The 15,169-nt window shown below is 40.1% G+C and overlaps 2 protein-coding genes across 8 annotated transcripts in view; one reads left to right on the top strand and one right to left on the bottom strand.

Moving 5' to 3' along the window:
- Ptprm (protein tyrosine phosphatase receptor type M) overlaps positions 1 to 15,169 on the bottom strand; it is a 788,264-nt gene that overhangs the window by 386,517 nt on the left and 386,578 nt on the right. The window lies entirely within an intron of this gene.
- On the top strand, positions 8,499 to 9,998 carry LOC144250014 (sperm motility kinase 2B-like). The gene has a single exon (XM_077792383.1). It carries the CDS (start codon positions 8,499 to 8,501, stop codon positions 9,996 to 9,998), a length of 1,500 nt encoding a protein of 499 aa, XP_077648509.1.

Below are 15,169 nucleotides of genomic sequence, written 5' to 3'. Positions count from 1 at the left end.
GGAGGAAAGTGAGTAGCTCTGGAGAGCACCAGGCACCTGATGGGGGAGAGGTCACCCCTGAAGTGACAAAAAGGCACTGTTACCCAATAAAAATACTGCTGGTGGGGACATAATATATTCTGAAGAAACGACCCCAAAGAGCCACGTGTGAAAGGCTTGTTCCTTAGCCCATAGTGCTATGGGGATGTGGGAGGACCTTTAAGAAGTCGGCCTAGTTGGGTGCCTTCAAATCATGTGGGGGTGTGCCTTTGAAGAGAATATTGAAACCCTTCTATTCTGGCTTCCCATTCTCTGTGAAGTGAACAGCTTCCTCTTTCCCCAACCCTGGACTAACCAGCAGAACTATGAACCAAAACTAAACCTTTTCTATTTTTAAGTTGATTACCTCAGTTTTTTTCCCCTATAGTTATGCCAAGTGAACTAGTCCAGGACAGGAGTCTGAATCTGTGCCCTGCTATTTGCTTGCTGTAAAATTCAAGAAGAGTATGCATTGTGCCGAACCACAATTTACCCATCTGTAAAATGGGTACTATGTCAACCTCAACCATTGCTCAGAGAATTAAATGGGGCTATTTATGTAAACACATTTTGAAAAGGAAAAAGGCATGCATCCAAATGAAGAAATATTTTTGCATCAGAAGGGTAGGGCCAGAAAATAAAAACTTCCCAGAGAGGTGACTTTGTGTGAAATGGACCTGCTTGTTTTTAATGGGATAAAAGATGTGAAGACATTTTGGTTCTGAAGGTATAAAGTCAGGTGGCTCTACTTGAGAGGGCTGATGAATGATTCTGTATGATTGTAACAGATGACCTGATTACTAAAGGGCACCCATTAGCTAAGACTAATCTGCAGTGTTACTGCCCTACCTTTCAGTGTATTTCCATGCAACCATTCTCCAGGCAGGACCCGGCCAAAGGGCCATTCTTTAAACTGGCTCTAAAACCAATTTAACACTTAGCTATACAAGCTTCAAACATGCTTCTGGAAAACACAATATACTCTATGCTCATCATTTACATAATCAGACAGCTGGAGTCTACAGAAATGCAAATTCTGTCATTGCTTTAATACAATGAAAAAAATATTCTTCACTGAAATGCAAGGGTGAAGGGCAACTATTTGAGGGAAAAGAGTTTGTAACAAATTCAAACCATAAGCAAATAAAGACAAAATCAAATTTTCTGCAAAAGCAAGCCATTTGTGTGGGGGCCAATTTTCTTTATATCACTCTGTGTTAGTTTTGACTTTTGGCCTGAGCCATGCGGTTCTCTGGGCTCTCCTTGGGATTCCATCCAACTTTGCACAATCTATGGCAAGGTGCTATGGAAGCCCTCTCCTTCTCCTGGAATTATGGGCTTTTCTTCATTCTTTCTTTCTTCCTTATGCCAGGAGCCAGTCATCTTCTGTACTGAATTACTGGGGGCTGCAAGGAATACTGACTCAGACCCACCCTATATTTGCAATCTCAGTTCCAAACCCATTAGAACTTTTGCTTAATCTCTTTCTTTCTTTCTCTTCCCTTTCTTCCATTCCTCCCACACTTCCTTCCTTCCTTCCTCCCTTTTCATTCATTTTCTTTCTTTCCTAAGTAGATAGGCAGGCAAATAGCCAATCAATATATGCTATCTTGTGCCAAACATTACCAGTATGAATTTCCTGAGCAATTTTTCTACCCAATTTCCTATAAGACATGGCATGCATACATGCATACACACATACACAACTGACATAAAAGCATAAGCAAAATCCATGAACTTACAGTGATTCTATGGACCTCTTTCATTATTTTAAAATAAGGGACTTAGCCAAATGAAACCTCTTGATCCTCACTCTAAATAAGTGGCTGCTTTCAATTTAAAACCCAAATCACTGTTAGCCCTGAAAACAATCCTCAATTCACTCTCAAATCTCAGGAAGTGATTTGGATTCTGGAAATTTCAGTGCACAGCTGAGATTTCACTTCTGTCATATTCTTTCAGGCTACATCAGGCTCGGGAAGGTTAATAGGGCAATTTACAAAAAAAGAATTTCTATTTCTTTTGAGAGGCATGTGTTCTCTGCACAGTCAACACTTGGCCATCAGAAGAGTTAATGTAAGTGTTCTCCAAGGCTGGAAGAATGCACTCAGCTTCCATTTTCCAGAACCATCACTATATTCCTGGAGCATCTGGCAGGAAATGAGTGACTGAACTTGGTGCTCCTATAGGAAGAAAAGGAATCTGAATATTTTTCTTCCTTCTTCCTTAAGTTTCTTTAAATAGACAGAGGCAAAGGACCAAGAAGTAGCACAAATAGAGCACCCTTGTATGCAGCAGGCTCTCAAACGTGTATTGAACAAAGCTGTTGAACTAACGGCCGAAATTATACAGATGTGAAAACATACACAATCTCTTAAAAGCTTTAATGAACATATATAATAGCCTTAACTTCTAGAATTTAGTTCAGGGATTTGAGGCAGCACTATGACTTTTTTGCATAAGTTAAAATTCTTGCTTTGCCTAGTAGTCCAGAAAGCATGTGAAAAGGGAATGATCTGTAATTCATTCATATGTGAATGTGACAGGGCCTGAGACCAACTTTTGCCAGTACAGAAACTAGATGTTCTAGCCCAGCAACATCTCTCTCTCTCTCTCTCTCTCTCTCTCTCTCTCTCTCTCTCTCTGTGCGTGTGTGTGTGTGTGTGTGTGTGTGTCTCACCTAGAGAACACTGGTCCTGTCGTCTACACTAGAAATGGGATGCCCACATTTGCAAACTTTCTCTTTTGTGCCAAGAAACACTCTGGGTGACACAGTACAAAAGCAAATGCCAGACTGTTTTGTATATTTCATTTTCATTTTGGTCCTCATAGGAAAATTCCAGAGGATCCTTTGACATTTCAGATTTTAATAGAAAATTTTGGAATTATAAAATCTACTCCCCAAACCTATTAATCCCTTAAATGGCTTTCAAATTGGTGGATAAAAATATGTGGTCATCTCTTATTCTATTCTAATCTTAGGCTGAGGATTGTGATCATGAAAAAAATGGTCCATGAAATCACCATAACCTCTCTTCTATTGGGGGATGCCCCTTACTGGTACTCAAACTTTAGAACACATGCAAAGAACCAGAAGACTTGTTAAAACAAGATTGCCCAGAGTTTCTGACTCAATATATCTGAGCTGGGGCCTGGGATTTGCATTTCTTGCAACATCTCAGAGAATTCTGAAGCTGGCTGGTCCAGGGAACACCTTAAGAGAATTACAGACAAAGAACATGCAGAGATGGTTCCCACAAGGAGAAACAAGTAGACTGAGCTTCTCCCAGGCTCACTGATCTCTCTTACCAGTATTTGTCACCTACACTCTAGGCATCTAATAACTTGATACTTGTCTTTGCAGCCACTGGTTCTGCCTTTTATCTTGTTCTGGGTCTTGCTCAATTCAGTCCTATAGTGGTACTGGCTTGGTACTAAAAAATTAACATATATGTTCAGGGTTGCTCAGACCTTTAAAGAATTAAAGAATGTATCACCCTTATAGCAGGACAGTCAATTCTTCCTGAATGCTTGTTTTCAGTGTTATAAAGGTATTTAGAAACCAAACTCAAGTAAGAAAAGAGGACGGAAACTACACATGTACACATTGCACTCAGCATTCAGACACATAAATATCTGCTAGCAATCCTTTCCAGGAAGTATGTTTCTTCTGCTTTGGGCAGGGCTTTATAAATCTAAATCCAGTGTGAACATAAGTGGATGGATTACCTGAAATTTCCTATGATCTCATCTCACATGGTACTTTAATGGCCAAAATAATCAAAAGCAATTTTCAACATTTAACAGTAACTCTTTTTAAATTCTGGAACTTAATGACATTAACTGAGGCAGAACCACTTAAGAACACCAAAGGAAAATGTCAATTATAACACACAGCAGGGACTGTCAATGAAGTTTGTGCTAGAAACCATAAATCTATGTCTTAACATTAGTAGAGTATTATTTGTTCAGTAAGTCCACTCTGTGAGCCTTCTGCCTGGAGGTTATGAAAATGCTTGCAGTTGCTAACTGAAGTTAATCACTGCTACTGGGGTACAGCAAAAAAAGGTGATCAACAAGGACAATGCCTGGATTGGCATTGAGAATACTAGTGCAGAACAAGGGGCACTGGATCTTTGAGCCATGCACATTTGACTATGGGTTCATAGAATTTCATGATTTTTCCTAATTATAGAATATATATCTACAGATAGCCTTAGAAGTCATAAAAAGCAGTGTATATGCAGGCTGGTGGAGGGGCAAAACAAAAGTCATACCTTTCATTCAATCTTCCAGAACCAGAAAAACTTTAGCCTGAGCAGTAGGTCCAACTTTCAGGAAATCTTCTGGGCCAGTTACACATACATCAGCCCAACACATGTCAAATTTCACTTCTCATACTTGGCTATTGTTTCATGCCAAGTCATACTAAACAGGTAGCAGTCACTCTCCAGTAGTTGAGGCAGCAAAGCCCTGTGCCTATAGACACAACCCTGGCTCAACCCTGCTTTGCCCCAGAGGTCCCTAGCAGAGCACACTGGAATGAAAAGGATCAGCCTACTCAGCAGAGACTTGGAGTGATAGGCTCCCTCACCAAATAAATCATGGTCACAGGCAGAGAGAAACCTGCAGCCTCAGGCTCATTATTTCAGTCCAGCTCCTTTCTATATTCTCTTCTGAAGCTTTATCAGTTGCTCACTCTACTGCCTCCTGAGTCAAGTTCAGTTTCCTTGAAAATGCCATTTTTCAGTCATATTTTGGAATGGTGATCTCTTTCCTAGATGCTCACGTTTCACAAATGTAAGACCCCCCCACCTTGATGCTCCCCAAAGTCATTTACTGTGCTCCAAATTGAGCAGTTCATTCAAGTGCCTGTCACCACTTTTCTTTGGAGAAGGAATGTGAGCAACTGTGAAAGCCAACTACTTTGGTGACCTCCAGCACAAGAGCAAAGAGATGATCCCCAACTTTTTTCCTCTTCTCCTTGTGGCTTTATGGCATGTGGTGTGCAACATTAAATAGACACTGAGAGGCACACCTATTTCTATCAAACTTGATCTACAAAGGTAGGTCTCAAGGTCATATTTTAGATTGTGTCCATGAATAGGAATATTTATTCCTAAGAGTCCTATTTCCAACCTTATTATACAGGATGGCTATTTCTTTGTTTAACTAAGGCTCCAGACCACATCAGCAATGATTGTTGCATTAAAAATATGAATTGAGATAGGGCTCTCCTAAGAACTGACAAAATATATACGCAAGAAATATGGTTTTCATGTACAAGCTAGTGAAAATTTGCATGGGAGTCTGTATTCCCCATGTCTGTGGGACCTAGTACCCATCTGTTATAGTTTGTATCTGAAATGTCCCCCAAAGGTCCTTGTGTTGAAGGCTTGGTCTCCAGATGGTGGCTGCTACTGGAAGGTGAGGGAACCTTTAGGAGATGAGGCCTACACAGAAGAAGTAAGTCACGGGTGAGTGCCTTTGAAGTGTTTATTTTATCCCTGACCTCTTTTTCTTTTTCTTTCTCTACTTTCAGGCAGCCACGAGGTAAGCGGCTTTGTACCACCAACACCCTCCCTGCCATGATGCTCTGCCTTCACTCAAGCCCAGAAATAATGTAGCCAAGTGACCATGGGACTGAAACCTTTGAAATAATGAGCCAAAATTAGTATTTCCACCATTAAGTTGTTTTTATCAGGTATTTTGTCACAGTGATGAAAAGCTGACTAATACATCATCCTATCAGTAATTACTGAAGATAAAGAAAAGACAGGTGTTAAAAGGTACCTGCAAATGCAAAGTTGGACTTTTGTGATTTAACTACAGAAGGGAGGTACTCTGCCGTGTAAAGAAGCACTGAGTTAAACAATACTGCTCTGACACATCATCTCATCAACACCTGTTGATAAATCTCCTCTAGTAAAGCAACTATTGCTGTAAGAAGTTTTTCCCTTGCTTCCATGCTTGATTAACTGAACAATTTAGGGTAGTTATTCAAGAAACAAATTATACTTTTGTAGTCACAATATTTTGTTAAGCAAGATCATATTTAGTGCAGCTATTCTGGGTATAGCAGGCACAGGGTCAGAGGAACTCCTCTCCTTCCTGTCTACCAAGCGACTGAGTAAAATGTGCATCAGATTTAAGCAAAAGATCTCACTTCCCTTAAAGGAGCTAAATATCTTTCCTCCTTTTGTCTGATCTTCTTTTCTTCACATTTTTCCTTTTACTGGAGGGCAACCAAAGTTGTTGGTGGGGGGGGTCTTTTGCCCACCCACAACATCTCATTAAAAAAATACTTTTAAAAAGGGCTTGTTAACCCACAAGTCTGAAGCATCACCCATATATCTCATTATTGGTCCTTCCCTACATAGTTCCAGGAAGTTATGGGCTTCCAGTGCATACCTCCTAAGTCTTAAGCCTTTAAAATATTCACTGCATCTTTTTCTGGGAATCAGAAACCACATGAACCATCAAAAAAGCCCTAATGGTAATAAGCTCTCCCAGGCCAGTGGTCTAACATTTTTTTTTTTAGTTTAAAACTAAACAGAAGCAAAAATATTCAAACAAATTGCTAGATTGTGTTGCTACTAAAAAATATAAATCTGTTTGGTGCAGTTTGTTCTTTTCAGGAAAAGGTTTTGTTGGAAGGATGCTAATGAAATTAGACCCTGGGACTCTGTTGAATACTAAGGCCTTGCAAACAAATATGTCTGTTTTACTTTAATAACTGCTTCAGAAGATTGCCTTAGATTTGCCTCTATTCTTTTCCACCTTCTCTTTCTCCCTCCCTTCCTAGTTTGAGCCACTTTCCAGTCACAAGAATAGTAATTCTGTTCACATTACTGTTACAGCCATCACAATCCTCAAGTGGTTAAAAGCATTGTGTCCTGTGAATAAAACAACCTCTACTGCCCTTATTTTGCATTATTCTTCACTTACAGAATAGTTACCAACCGACATGGTGTTTAAAAGGGAGTAGGTAACATGGATTTCTAAAACTGGATTTTTTTCTTTTTAATTTCTGCAATGCCTTCATAAAAATTCTCTCTGAGGTCAGGGAATAAGCAAAAAAAAAAAAAGGAAAAGAAAGAAAGAAAGAAAGAAAAATAGGAAACTTATTCATGGTTTCTTCATTCTCAAGAACATAACTGATGATATTAACTGTAAGGACATAAATTCACTGATTCCACTGAATTACACTCTATTATACTGGGTCAATAAGCTTTGAGCAAACCAGAGCTCTAATCAGAATCATTTTCATAAGGCCTCCATTAGCTGTAACAGTCATTCATGTAAGAAACCATTCGAACTCACTGTCACCTGCAAAGCCTGGCACATTGAGAGATATTTTCTGCAACCTACCCATCTCCTGCTTCCAGAGACCCACAATCATTTATACATAGGAAACAAGGTTGATATGAACACAGAATATATTCTACAGAGAAGAAGAATTTATAAAAATGCAGCTTGGAGGAAGAAGAGCCTCCTCTATTTAGGTGACCAGGAACGACTGTGTACCTGTGAGCTCCAGGTTTATCCCTCAAGGATAGAAGGCTAAATTCATCATCTTCATGAATCAGTACCAACAAGGACTGCCATCCTTCTGGGAAAAATACCTTGACTCCTAAAAATAGTCCAGGTGAACTATTAACCTTAAAATACTTTTGCTACATAAGATTTGTATTTCATATTTTTACTGTTTATCCATGGGTCCCACATTTTAAATTCAACCAACATGTATAGAAAATATGTTTTAAAAAAGAGTTGCATATCTACTAAATGTGAACAGACTTTTTCTGGTTGCTATTTCCTGAACAATACTGTGAAACAACTATTTACATAGCATTTCTATTGCACTAGGCATTAGAAGTAATCTAGAGATAATTTAAAGTATTCTGGAGCAGCATGATATGAGTGAGGTACTACCATCCTTGACACTAGGTATTTGGCACTGGAAAAAAAGGAATTGAATATCTGGAGTAGAGGTATGTTAAGGTCTTTCAAAGCCTAAAATTGTTAAGAGTTTTCTAATTAAAATGAAAAGTCCATTGAAATATTGTACAGATTTTAATTTCCAATCATAATCCACTAAAGCAAAAGCTTCCGGGGTCCTTTTTCATTCTCACTCTGAAAGTGAAAAATGTCCCAGCTGGAGATGACTGCTGGGGGTTATGTCCAGGCCTGACTGCACTATTTCTTGCTCTGACCTCACAAAAAGCCATTATAAGGGAATTTCAAATACTGGGGCTGAGTTTTAGTCCATAAGTACAGGAAGCTCTTCATGGTGACCTGTTGGACTCCCAGATAGTGTGTTTGGTTGTAGGCGTTTGGCGGTTGGTGGCTGTGGTCTTTGGATACTGGTTCCTTTTTGATTTTGATCAATTGTTTTGGCTTGTCTTTATTTATTTATTCATTTACTTTTTTATGTATTTCTTTTTAGCTAGCATCTTTAGTTGGGGTTCCTGATTAGGATGTGTAGCAAGAGGAGTCAGACTAGTGTAGTGTTGCAGGGGTCCAGCTCCTCTGATGAGACGGCCTTCACGGACCGTTATGAGGTTCTGAGGGCCATTGGACATGGTGGGTTTTCCCAGGTAAAACTAGCCCGCCATCTCCTCACTGGGGTGGAGGTGGCGGTGAAAGTCCTTTCAAAGAAAAAAGAGAACTTCTCGGGACACTCTGAAGCAAATGTCATGATGGACCTGGAACATCCCAATGTGATCCAGCTATTTCAGGTTATTGAAACTGGTCAACATATTTACATTGTGATGGAGCATGCAGATGGGGGACAGCTACATGACTACATAAAGTCAGGTGGCATGCAGGAAGAAGAGGCCCGAAGACTATTCAGGCAGATTGTGTGTGCGGTGGGCCATTGCCACAAGAAAGACATCGCACACCGAGACCTGAAGGTTGAGAACATCATGCTGGATGCCAGAGGCAACATCAAACTCCTTGACTTTGGCATAAGCATGAAATTCAGACCTGGGCAGAAACTCAGTGGGTTCCAAGGCACTCTCCCTTATGTTGCCCCTGAAATCATCCAGCGGCAAGAATATGAGGGCCCCCTGGTGGATGCCTGGAGCCTAGGTGTCATTCTGTTTTATATGTTGTCAGGGAGACGCCCATTTAGGAAGATCTTCCCCTGGGACCTGGCAAGGCAGATTGTGGAGGCAAGGTACCACATTCCTGATCATGTTCCCACCCAAGCAAGAAGACTCATCCGTAAAATGCTGAACAAGAACCCTGCACATCGGCCCTCAGTAGAGGAGATCCTTCAGCACCCATGGCTGAAGGAAGGTGAAGAGTATTCTGCCCATCAATTTACTGAGCCACAACCCAAACGCCCAGACCCAGCACTAATGACAATTCTGTTTGACATGGGTTATAACCCATACAGGATCTGGGTGTCCCTAGCCAATAGAAAGTTTGATGATTCCATGGCCACATACCTGATTCTCCAGCACCAGGTGAGCCAAGGCTTCAAGATCCAGGTGAAGCCTGGGTGTCAGAGGGTTTGGCCTCACCTACAACCCACGGATCATTCCAATTTCCCTGACCTTCCCAAGAAGTGTTCTAGTGAGCCTGTACTCCACACCTTCCCCTTGTCCTGTGAGCATCAGCTGCCTGAGGAAGCCAAGCAGCCAGGAAACAAGGGCATCAGAAGATTCAGCCTGACTCTCACTGATCTCCACTACCTATGTGCCTCCCAGCATGACTCTGGGTCCCACATGCCCAACTCCAGTACAATCTTCATTAGGGATGTCTCAGCAGCAGATGGCAGCAATTTCTCCCAAGATACCTCCAGAGGGCAACCCCAGGACAACAACAAAGCATGGAAGAGGGTGACCAGGAGGATCGCTGCCTGCTTTCAACAACTGTGTTGTTGCATGCCCTGTGTCAGCAGAACAGTGGCTCCCATCCAAGGAGGGTCAAAACGTGGGAGATTCAAAAACAGAGTAGTACCAATGTAAATGCAGAGCTGCAACACACAAAATGAATAGACAGCCAGCCATTGGATCCTATGCTCTGTGGATTCTGACATCATGGGGTAAGCATCAGGCACAGGGACTCTTAACAGCTGCAGGATCCAGGTAGGGATATGGCTGAGGCTTCTCTGCACCAATCCATCTAGGGGCACCTCTGGATCCACCTGGACTGTTCTTCTTCCACCTGTGAGAGACATCAGAGACTGTTTTTCCTGGGACACATCCCCCTGCCCTGTTCTGTCTGTTTTCCCATGCTTCTGGGATGGCAGGGATGTTTCTTTAAAAAAAAAATGGTTTATTGCTTTTGTATAATAAAATTGATGTTCAAAGTTGATGTCAAAGTTGACTGTCTCAGGAATTTTCTTATAGTAATAGACAGCTAACATACTAGATGTTTAATATCTGGCAAATAGTTAAATTTCTATGTATTTCACTTTCATCACTGGTTTTTAGGGATACCCACCTCATAGGGTATTTTGAAGATAAATGAATTCATACACATGAAATGCTTAAGCAACACTAATCCTAACCCATGTTGAATACCATGTAAGCATTTACTCTCTGATTTATTATTACTCTAAGTAATTCAGCAAGCAGGCTGAAAGGACTAGTTTATTTCCATGCTCTGCCACCAACTACCTCTGAGTGCTAGTTTTGACATCTCTATGTTTCTGTCTTTACATCTGTAAAATAAGTATGTAGGCCAAATGGAAAAGCTTCAGGATTAAAAATACTGCAACAATTTACCTGTCCCTCCAATTCTTCCCTTTCAAAATGAAAATGTATGGGATTGTTGCAATTAAGAAATTATACTATGAATATGTAAGCACCATAAATACAAAACAAATGTAATGCTGGTTTACGGTATAGTTGTCGGGTGTATTCAATACTGCATTCATGATGAAAACATTCCAATATTAATTACCAATGAATAAGTCCCAACTACATTGCAAATACAAAATTAAGTGGGCATCAAAGAAAATAAGACAACTACAGAATTTTTTAATAAGACGGTTTGCCTAATGACCCAGGGTTTCTTCTTTTACCTCTCTTCTCACTGCTCACCTTTGCTTTCTCTCAAACTTCCTGTTCTCACTCAAGGAATTATATGTTTCCAGAACTAGAAGCATCTTTCTTGATTTCCTTATAATTGAATACTCTCCCATCCTTTCTGAAAATTAGATTTTTCATTTGTTTCCTTCTATTATAGTAAATTATTGACTTACTGATGGGGTAGGTTTAGCTGAGCCATGGGGATATTTAATAGATTGGTTAAAAAAAATCTGTAAATGATGGAGCTCTGTGAAGAATATATGCAGGAAACATGAAATTAATCTGTGGCAGTTGATTGTGTGGGCTTTCCCTACCTGCTTTTATCATTTGAGTGAAAATATAGGTTAAAATTTCAAAATACTGAAATATTTACATAAAAAATATAGTGGCCCTATAAATATATGATCATAGCATTTTAAAAGTCAAAAGGACCTTAAAGCTTATCTAGGCAAAATCTGATGATTTAAATAATAATTAGATTATGTGATAAGAATATGCTTTGCCTCTGTACTATTCTTTCCCAAATCCTATAACTCTAGTCTTATCCTAAGAGGAACATCAGACAAGGCCAGATTGGGGCAAAATTCCTTCAGGATGCCTGGTTGGCTTTCCTTCAAACTGCTAAAGGTATGAAGAACAAGACTGAGAAGCTGTTTAGGACAAAGACAACTGGGGAGATGAGATAAAGTATCAAATGTAGTTCCCTGGGTTGAATCCTGGAGCAGAAAGACGATATCTATGGAAAGACTTGTGAAATCCAAAGAAAGGTAGAGCCAAGCACTAACTGGAGGATCTTGGTCCCCCTAGAAACCTCTGAACTCAGGACTGTGGGACCTCCTGCCTGGAGCAGGGTGCCTTCCTTCCCTTTCCAAACTTTCTCACCTCCCTTCTCTCCTAAAACACCTACTTATGACTCTCAGATCATCTGATGATACAGTCTGTCATCCCTTCACCACCACTCTCCTTGAGCTCTCTCTCTTTTTTTAAACTGATGACAGAACTTTTATTTGTAAAATAAAAAGTGCTATCAAACAATAAAATTAATCTGTTACTGTATCCCATACGACAAATGAGAGAATGAACAATTCCAACAAAAGCATTCCAACAATCTTCTCTCTGAGCTTGAAAGCAGCACTATTCAACCTGTTTTCCAGAAATATTCCATCATCAAACCTATCATTCACCCAATTTTCCACTGTCTTCATTTTTTTCAACAATATCGATAATTAGTTTAAACATAAATGAACTAGATACTATAATTAAAATATATAATGTTCAACATGTAAAAAGCAAACAATAATTATATGGTCTCTACATATGCTATACTTTAAATATGATTACAGCAATAGGATAAAAGCAAAAGATGGGGAAAGTAAGCATGAGAAATCTGAAATAGAGGAAATTGCGACTTTGCAAAAATTTTTAGGTGTACATTCTACTCCCCATTCTCACCATTAATCAGACTAAAGGCTGATAGTTGTATCCATGATGGGGATGGAATGCTGTGATCTCTTGAAATTTCCTCCACCACATTAATTAATCCATCACTTTTAAATTCAGCTTCACACAGAGTCTTGGGATGTGGGCAAAATATCATCAAGTTCTCAAAACCAAATCTGTTTCAGTTAGCTTTTTTTCCCTTGCTGTAACTAACATCTACTCTGGCCAACAAGAATGAAATTTGAGAATGAAATTTGTCCAGGGCTAATGATTTCAGTGGTCTCAGTCCACAGATGGCCAAATCCATTCCTCTGGGCTCCAGGTGAAGCAACTGATCATGTGCCAAGAGCTCAGCCTAGGAAAGCTTCTTACCTTGGGGCAGGAAGAAAGCAGAGACAGGGGGAGGGACTGCAGGGAAGAACTACCTTTCCTAGCCTTGACCCCTGTCACCCAACTCCTCTCATATTCCACCTGTCTCCAGTTCCCACTCTGTCAATGCACTGAAACTAGGAAGGTTGGCTTATTTTAGGGCTCTCATAATCTAATCATTTTACCTTTGAATTTTCCTATAATAAGACAGGAGCTTGTGTGGGTGTGAGGAAAGCCAATCTACTTGGGACACTGAGGATAGAAACTAGCCTGAGCACATTAGCAAGATCTTGTCTGAAAATACAAAGGCTGGAGATGTACTTCTGTGATAGAGCATAAGCCTAATATTTGCAAGGCCCTGCATTCAATCAACAGAACATTTAAGTAAAAACAAAAAGTGCTTAAGGGAATTAGTTTCAACCTTCTGCCTCTTCCATCCTGTCAGGATACACCAACACAATGCTTTGACCTTGAACTTGCCAGTGTACAGAAATGTGATAAATTAATTTCTGTCAATAAATTACCCAGTTAAAGGTATTCTGTCACAGCAGCTTGAGAACACCTCCATTTCTTGTCCCCATGGGAAGGACTCTTTTACTGGTTAGAACCAGCATTCTTGGATTACATGTTTTGTCCTTTATTGTTTTGAATGTATCAACACACTTGATACATTGCATTCCAGAGTTTCTAATGAGAAATCTGATGAAGATCTTATGGGGATCTAGGATAAGCCTCTCCTCCCTCTCAACAGCAAAGGTATGAATACTATGATCTACAGGGAACAGAGTATTTTTATGCATAGGCACATCATTTTATGGAAGGGACAAGATCATCAGAGAATTTTTGAGTCCAAGGGGATGTTCTCATATCAATCCCCTGAGGTTACTGAAGGATGATGTCCTCATACCAATTCCTTAAGGATACTAAAGGATGACTAAGTAGTTATCCTCAAAAATACCATCAGTAAAACCATTTACTATATGGGAAATTGTTCAACACTATCCAAGGTCTTCATACTGCACAACTGAAAAGGTCCTGGTACATTTTTAATAATCATTAGTGTTAGAACAGGGAAGACAGGAGAAAGCACCAACTTGATAAAGTTCTGAATATCTTCAGGAAAAGAGAGAGAGGGGCCCAGGGGAGGATATGTAGGGGCAAGACAGTGAATAATGTAGGCAAGCAGTTCTCATTTGCTGGGCAAAAGCTATAACTGCTGAGGGCCATTGCCAAGTAGGAATGACACATCGAAATTTCCTTGCCAGTGTACCCCATGTTAAATGGACTTGCCTTGGAAATCCGCTGTGACCTTGCATGTGTGTTTGAGAAAGGTGACCCTGCTCAAGGACGAGGGTGGATCCAGGTTTAAGGTGTATCCTGCAGGTTTGAGGAAGTATCCAGCTCCTTGGGTTTAGGGTGTTCCCAGTTTAAGACAAGTTTAAGGCGTTCCGGTTTAAGATAATCTGGGTTTAAGGAAGTTCCAGGTTTAAGGTTATTGCTGCTGGGAATAGGGCATTCCTGCTGCCTGAGTTCCCCTTGAGTTCTCCTGGAATTCAGAAAAGTATTTGGGACGTGAATTGTGCAGCGGCAGAACTTGATTTTCCCCAGAACGTGTTTGTAGACGGTCGGTGTGAGTTCGGGAATAAAGAATTGCTGTTTGAATCTACAAGGTGTGAGTGGCTCGTGATCTTGTGCCCAGCCAAGACTGCAGCATATAACTTTACAAAAGTTTGTAGAAATGAATGTATTCAAAAGTAAAAATGCAGATCAAGAAGAATCAAGTAGAGATAATAGAAAAATTGAAGTAAACAAAAGGAAAAAAGGTTAGCCAGTGGGGTGCAGTACCAACATACTGCACATGGTGAGTGGCCAGGAAACCTGAAACCTCTTGCTCAGAAGTAAGGAGATGTGAAAGTGCTGCTCACTGTCCCTTCAAGTCCCACATGTGGAGTCACAGCTAAGCTTTAATTCCCATAAGCACTGAAGATTGATATGTACTGTAAAATCTGTATTGTGTTATGATGAACTGAGGAGAGAGGAAGTCTTAGGGATAATAATAGTAATATATAATAAGCAAGATGAGTACAGATTTTGATTCTGAATCTACTAGCCCTGGCAAACTGCCCATGGTTGGTATAACAACGCCAGTTACTAGATGGCATTTCTTTTTTTCCTGTTAATTTTGCTTTTAATTAGTATAAATCAGCCACACCCATAAACATGGTTTTCTTGGATTTATGTTAATGGCAAATATAATAGTAAATCACACAAAAAATGTAAAAACAGAGAGAACT

Source organism: Urocitellus parryii, chromosome 13, assembly GCF_045843805.1.
Source record: "Urocitellus parryii isolate mUroPar1 chromosome 13, mUroPar1.hap1, whole genome shotgun sequence".
Lineage (NCBI taxonomy): Eukaryota > Metazoa > Chordata > Mammalia > Rodentia > Sciuridae > Urocitellus > Urocitellus parryii.
The sequence above is the reverse complement of the archived record's forward strand: the minus strand, read 5'-3'. Positions and strand labels throughout refer to the sequence as shown.